Consider the following 7,486-nt stretch of genomic DNA (forward strand, 5'->3'; position numbering starts at 1 on the left):
AAGGTTCTAGTCGAAAGATTGACGAGGCACTTCAGGGCACAGCTCATCGAGAAGGACAGGAAATAGCGAAGGTGAGAGTGTGTGTCAATACAACCACGACGTGTGTATTGTGTGAATCATCGAGAAGGATAAGGAGATAGCGAAGGTGAGAGTGTGTGCAATACAACCACGCGTGTGTATTGTGTGAATCATCGAGAAGAATGAGGAGATAGTGAAGGTGAGAGTGTGTGCAATACAACCATGCGTGTGTGTTGTGTGAATCATCGAGAAAGATAAGGAGATAACGAAGGTGAGAGTGTGTGCAATACAACCATGCGTGTGTGTTGCGTGAATCATCAAGAAGGATAGGGATATATCGAAGGTGAGAGTGTGTGCCATACAACCATGCGTGTGTGTTGTGTGATTCATCGAGAAGGATAGGGATATATCGAAGGCGAGAGTGTGTGCATGACAATGCTGTTGCAAGGATGGCAGGCGCTCATGCGGGTGTGTTGTGTGGGTTGATGCGGCATTGCATTGGTGTTTGGTGTGCGTCTGCATGCTCGTCTTGTCATCTCAACAATCCACAGATGGTCGCAAGTCCACCCAGACCGTATTCTTGTCGCCGTCCCCATGACCTTCAATAGAAACATGGGAAACATACCGTATCTATTTTTCTCTCGCACAGCATCGAAGTGATCACTTAGCTTTGGAGCGCCTGTCGGCTTTGACTCAGGGCGCACTGGAGCAGCAAATAGTGACTATCAAGCAACAGTTGGCAACCGAAGAGCGTAAGTGTATACAGTCGTGTATGTGTGTCGGTGCAGTGCTGCTATCTCTGCGGTACAGAGGTACCTATTCGGTGTGGAATACAATACGCTTGAACGTGGTGGGTTGTGAGCAGTTGGTGATTGGCACCGCTTGTTTGCCCATTGGCGTAAGTGTGTATTCGAATGACATGCGCAGGTGTACTGCAGCATATGTTATGCTGAATAATCACATTGCCATCTTTCTGGCATTGAGGTGTTGGCTGACACCGATTACGACCGCTATCTTTGGAATTATTTTCTTTGATACTGTGTTCTGTCTTCCAATAGCCACGGGATTGCCATGCGTTGTATCTTGCGTTTGATCAACCGTAGATTGCAGACAAAGTGAATTGCTTTGTTCTGGAGACTATATACCTTAGTATCGCTACATCTCCTGCACTACATAGAACCACACGGCTTCAGCCAAAAGCATATCCTTTGCGCTCTATGTACACTCGAGTGTCATTTTCACTCTACATAAGCACTTGATACGTCCTTACCTTTTCTCTACCGACAATTCTCTTTCATAAGCACTTGATACGTCCTTACCTTGTCCATACCGACAACACTCTTTCATCTGGTACCAGGCACGACGAGGCGGCGGGACAATACGTTAACCACAGACCTGCGGAATATAAAGCATCAGATCAATGCGATTCAGACTCTGCTGACCAGTCTCACCCGGTCGCTTGCGGGTGGCTCTGCTGATATGTATGTGCAACTGTGCCTCGATGTTATAACTACTGATGCGAGTAGTAACGCACATCGGTTGTGTGGCCGCTGATTTTGCGAATACAAATTTCCGTTGAGATTGTGCTAATAGTGATGGATGTTTTGCCTCATAGCTGTGTCCTCTGATTCATAACCAAGGAACTGCGACTCAATGGTCTGAGCGCCTGAGATGTGAGCAAATGTGTGCATTGATTGTGTGAGTGCTGGTAGGATAGAACAGTGATTCGATGGTGTAATTGCCAGAGCGAGTACTATTGTGCCCCATTCTCCTGACTGTTGGCTTGTGTGTACACGTTTGGCTATATGGTGTAAGTTACTAATATGGCGCTAGAACTTGTCTGGAACCGTGCTTTAGCTATGACTGGGTTCTGGGTGGTTATATCTTACTCGGTGGTAACACTGCTATTACCTGGAGTATATATCGAAGGCGTGACCACACCAAATAGCTAGTTATATTCCGACTTCGTGAAGCCATGCATTTCGCAGATGAGGTTTTGGTTCTTGGCTCTCGATACTGTTTTACTACATGACAGTTTTATTATCGTGCAGACACTTGTTCACCGCACACAGACGTTCACTTGTACCTCTCAGTGTTCTACATTTTAAACGCTGCGTTTTTGTGCATAAACGCTTATCACTCCCGGTATTCTTTATGCGGCTGCGCAGGGACTTGCACGCCCTCCGCGCTGTGCATTCCGCATTTCAAGAAGCGAGCAAGGCGGCCAGCGACATACAGGCACTTAAGGAAGAGGTAGCCAGATTGCTGGGCGACTGAGATCGCCTGTGTGCTGTCAGTGGGTGACCACTCAACTGGTCACAACGGCTTCACCCGAGTGATCGACACCCCAGGCGAATAGGTAGAGTGGCGTAATGGTGCGTTTGGGTGTTTAGGGATGGCCCAGCACCCAGCCCTACGCCAAGCCCTCAACCCTAAAATCCTAAACCATAAAACCCTAAACCCCATCCTGAACCGTACTGATGGTCGGTTTCTGGCGCCCATATCTGCTAGTCTAACCGGATGCCTTGGCGCACGTTTGGTGTCTGCGCCTCATAACGGGCGAGACACGAGCGTTGGCTTGCTCACTTCACACAGTAAGTGAACTGCCAAATTAAGTAGAATAAACCGAGTTTAACACCTAACATCCCACCTTGCCTGCAGATCTTCACAGTGGTTTACTTTTGGATCATCACCTCTGAAATACAGCAGTGTCGTTTTGCCCTCCCACACAGCGATATGGATGGGATGACTTCGCTTGTACAATGTATATACTTGCATCGGTACATTTTGTTCTGGCTATCAACGAAATCAGCTATCGTATATTTGGTCCGTGTTCGGATTTAATCTATAAACGTAACGCTCATTGACTACTACGACAAGCCACAGAAGGACCTACCCATCAGTCCTTTGATACATAGTGTATGTAATAAACTCGGCATAGGTTCGCCTTACTGGTTTAGGAACGTGCCTCCAATTTGTATAAACCCCATGTATGCTGGTCCCCATACACCTCGACATCATTGAAGCTAATCCGCAAGGCTGAGAAGCACGCTGCCGACAGTGACTTATGTGCACTGCAGGGTAGCTTACTAAGCACCACCGCTCTTTTTATTTGCGAAGAACGCTCTTTTGAAGAATCCTTTCTTCCCACCAATCCCGGGCCTGCCTTGAACATTCTGCATTTCAAAACAAAGGAGAGAGGAGTAAGTACAGCACGCGATGCTACAGTTAGTACTCATTTCGCGGTATATGAAGATAGAAGCTCGAGGTGAAGTTTGAAATGCTGCCTACGGGTGTCTAGTTCAATGCTGATTGAGATGGAGATGATGCGAAGCACAAGAATTGCGCATGATGATAGGAATACTCGAGGCGTGCTCTACAGCAATGCCCAGGACAATTCAAAACTAGCACACGGCAACACAGTGATCTAAGGTGTACACTCGGCTATTGATAGAGATAGACAATACATAGTATAGATTGATAGATATTGGAAATACTTGGTACAGTGTAATTGAGATAGAAGTATTTGATAGAAATTTTGAATACTTGACTACAGATTGAAAGAGATTTTAGATACTTGGTACAGACTGATAGAGATTTTAGATTAGAGATTTAAAAAACCTAGTACCGCACAGTACTGCACATGACTCGAGGTGGCAGTTTTTGACATATGTGTAGCACGCACCCGCGGTATGAACTCAGACAATAAATAAAGATTCAAAACAGTCTGTACAGCACATGGTGGTACAGATGATTGATGTTAAGTGTAAGTTTTTAGTGCGATGCGCACCGATTTAAATTGTACATTATCGTTGTCAGTGGCAGTATCATGGTATTGGAGGCGCAGTGCACGAACACGGGAACATAGTTTGGGATCGTTGTCAGCCACGCGGGAAGCAAACAGGTACAAAGAGTGGTGCGTCTATAACTAGACCAGTGGAGATCTTGGACAAACACCACTCCAGGGAATATCTACGCTCTTGCGATTCTTGATGGAGCTTTTTTGTACTACAGTGCAGATGCTGGGGGGGATAATCACATAGTGTAAGATTTTTCGAAGTACCTTTTTTTCTCCTATGGATTTCGTTGAAAGAAAATCGGAGCTTTGACGGCGGTCCAGTGGTGTTGTCTTCACAATGTCGTCTGTTGTTAGATTAACAAAGCAAACAATAAGCAGCACACTTGCTACGAAGCACTTGGTGTGCAGAAGAGATTGAAGACTGTTTTCGATGCGAGATCCGTAACCGAATAACTACATGTTGCTGAACGGCACTGAGTGAGCTCATCAAAGTAGGAGATACAAGGTTTGTAACGTACGCCAAAACAATATCCGTATCGCATTCGCCAGAGGTTAAGTTGAGATTACATACCGCCTTCCCTGCACCCCTTTCACTTGAACAATCAGTAGCTATGGAGTATAGTATAGAGGTATACTCTCACTAAGGTCTTTCCTGCATAAAACAAACTTTGTATTCATATTCAACTCACCTCGAACCTGATAGTGCGACTCCCAATCGTCCACCTCCAGCAAATCCTCATATGTTAGTCCATCGTAGTTCTGTGCACTGCTACAGGCACCAGCCTCCAGCAGCAACGACACAATACTCTGCTTCCCCAACCGTGCGGCGTGGTGGAGGGGCGTGTCTCCGCTACGAAGTGATTTCATCTCTAAGTAGTACCCACAACCGAGTAACTCCTTGATCATGATTGGATCACTCTTGCTGATGGCTAGGTGCAGCATAGGCTGAGAATACACACACAGGAGGAAAGACGATAAGCCGTTATTCGTGGTACCAACTAAAGACAAAGGCATAGCAAAAAGAGCATGGGCTCAGTACAAAGGCATAGCAAAAAGGAGGCCGGTGCGGGGTTCATTATGAGAATTCTGCCGTTTGTTCAAAATATGACTGAGAGGATTCGATTTATGGATATGCTGGGATACTTGGTGTTTAGGTTTGTTCCTAATTTGGCGTGACACAGGCTGAGGATCTGAAAGAAGGTCCTGGTTCGTTAATAGATAAGGAAGCCGGTGTGTCTCGTGTGAGAGCTACAGATCGGAGGATTCAAAGATCAACTACAACAACAGCAACCAGCGACCGCAACAACAACTACAACATTATGATCAATTTGTAAATAGTGTGATATACATATATTACAAGGACAGCCATCACCTCCACCAACAATCAATAAACGCTGCACACAATACCGACAGGCAGAATATTTTTCTACCCGACACTAGTACGCTAAATGAAGTCTATTAGAGTGCTTGTGCCACATGCATATCGTACACTAACAAACTTGTCGTGAAAGCAAAAAATGCAGTTATGTGCGAGGCGAGCACAGATACAGCATACCAATTGCTGATAGATTCAGTCGAGATTATTTTCGACCCAACAATCGCACCATACGGTCATTGTAAGCAGTTTTGCGCAACGATTGATGAATTGAAGAGAAAAATGAATATTTGTAAAAAAGAAAACAATGAACAGTTTTTTTGGACTCGAATCCCGAACGTACAACTTCTAGATTAATAAAATGCGGATATGCGGTAAAAATTCTAATTGGGTTGCTTGCTTTAGTTTATGTATGAGACCTTAAATATGGTAAAATGAATAAGGGATAGTGTGTTTTCGAAGTGTTCGCAGCAAAAGTCTAGAAGATATTCCCGAGAGAACGTTACTAGATGGTAGTCGGTATGCAACTAACATAATCGATGGACGAAGGTACAACTTCATTATTCAGTATCCACATGCTATGAAACAGCACGATACGAGATTCAAGCAGATATTCGATCAGATTTGTGAATGAGAATTATAACCTATTTTCAAGTAGCATGCCTAGCAGCACGTGTCAGTCGTACGAATACCATTCGCTATACTGGATCGATGCGAAGTATGTGTGGAACAATGATGATCGAGAATATGCTCATATATACACTTACAGTCATGAGCTCGGTTGTTAGAACTATGGTCCCATCTTTCTTCATCATATGTTGTATTCCTTCCTCATCGCCACTGAAGATTCCTAATACGAACTTTTTGGAAACCTGGAAAATATAGCAGGTACAAAATATGCAGGCATTCAAATATCCCTGTTACTAAGACATTCTGTACGGTCTCAGAGTCGAGCACATGTTGTTGTGTGCAACGTCAGTCGGATATTTAAATACAGGAAAAACAACAAAGAGGTGGCTTGGTCTACCAGTCTGCCCTACCAGATCAAATGACATATGCATCAGAGCAAAGCATGCATAAATAGTGGAAGGTAAATTCTCACACATCATTTTGACATCCTAAATTGACCTTTGGACTCCTCGTCTGCGGTTTACATGGCCTTTTAAAGGCACTGTGAGCTGTGCGGCTAACTATAATTGGTGTCAAATTATTCATTTCCATTGAAAAGGTACGAAAGCAGGTCACATCCAACGGGATATACACTAATATATATACACGGACATATCGGGTATCAACTATGTTCCACACACTTACTCGTGATGTACCGTCATATTTTCCAGCATCGGCGGAGACTATAGAAATAAGAAAATAATGAAGACACGTTTAGGTGTGGAACTATTCTGTGATTGCACATATGCGTCATTGCTTGAGCACAACACCGTAAAGTCCATGTCTCATGAGAAGCCAGAAGTTCTTTAGAAATGGCGAGGAGGTCGGAGACTCGAGAAGTAAAAGTAACAAGCAAGCAGGAAGATATGAAGCATCGAGAAGGATTCGAAAAATGCGAGAGAGGAAAACAACAAGTAAAAAATATACGTGTTACAATGGGTTTAATACGACGGAACATTTTCATAATCGTCTACTACACTCGAATCATTTCAACAACATGCCAGTCAAAGATAATTGAATGCACTAGTACTATTCAGATTATTAATCAAGTACTTGCTGTTCGCAGAGTAACATACCCTCTAGATCTTGCTCGAACCTCTGGATGGCCGTTGTCACACCACCCATCCGACGTGCTGTTGGTCTATTTACCTCCGACGCATTTGACGACTGAGAGGCATGTGACGAAGTGGACTCGGTTCTACTCCGAAAACTAGCTTTGAACTGCAACACAAATGAAAATGGCACAGTACCTGTGATCATTATGCATACACATCTTCCGAACACACATTGTGATATTATACACGATTCTGTAAATATATTTCAAAAACTTACGGTTTCAGCTTTGAATTAAGGCGCCTATATGCGGTATGAGTACAGTACTACAACTCTTGGCCCGACATTCCATGAGATTTTCTTCCAAAACAACTTGTATTCCAAAAGAGATCTACATACATAAGTTACATGTGAGTCTATATACCATCTTGATGTTTACGTTCATGATATATATACATATACATTATATTCATATATATATATATATATATATATATATATATATATACTATATAGTATTATATATACTATATATATATATATGTCATATATATATATATATATATATATAT

The 7,486-nt window shown here is 43.4% G+C and overlaps 2 protein-coding genes across 2 annotated transcripts in view; one reads left to right on the forward strand and one right to left on the reverse strand.

Moving 5' to 3' along the window:
- Positions 1-659: 659 nt before the first annotated feature.
- On the forward strand, positions 660-2,831 carry SARC_08557 (hypothetical protein; the record flags this gene model as incomplete). Its single annotated transcript, XM_014297458.1, has 3 exons — positions 660-770; positions 1,376-1,499; positions 2,187-2,831. Coding segments are annotated over 3 exons (344 nt in total), but the record flags the coding sequence as incomplete, so codon positions are not given.
- The window catches only part of SARC_08558 (hypothetical protein), a 6,061-nt gene continuing 540 nt past the window's right edge, over positions 1,966-7,486 (reverse strand). Inside the window, exons 2-8 of the mRNA XM_014297459.1 lie at positions 6,938-7,082; positions 6,507-6,544; positions 5,960-6,064; positions 5,373-5,378; positions 4,507-4,762; positions 4,082-4,161; positions 1,966-3,194 (exon numbers count right to left, since the gene is read on the reverse strand). Of these exons, the coding sequence (XP_014152934.1) occupies positions 3,108-3,194; positions 4,082-4,161; positions 4,507-4,762; positions 5,373-5,378; positions 5,960-6,064; positions 6,507-6,544; positions 6,938-7,082 (717 nt within the window). The 3' untranslated portion in view covers positions 1,966-3,107. The remainder of the gene's footprint in view (positions 3,195-4,081; positions 4,162-4,506; positions 4,763-5,372; positions 5,379-5,959; positions 6,065-6,506; positions 6,545-6,937; positions 7,083-7,486) is intronic.

The sequence above is a fragment of the Sphaeroforma arctica genome (genome assembly GCF_001186125.1).
Source record: "Sphaeroforma arctica JP610 unplaced genomic scaffold supercont1.782, whole genome shotgun sequence".
In the NCBI taxonomy this organism is placed as follows: Eukaryota; class Ichthyosporea; order Ichthyophonida; genus Sphaeroforma; species Sphaeroforma arctica.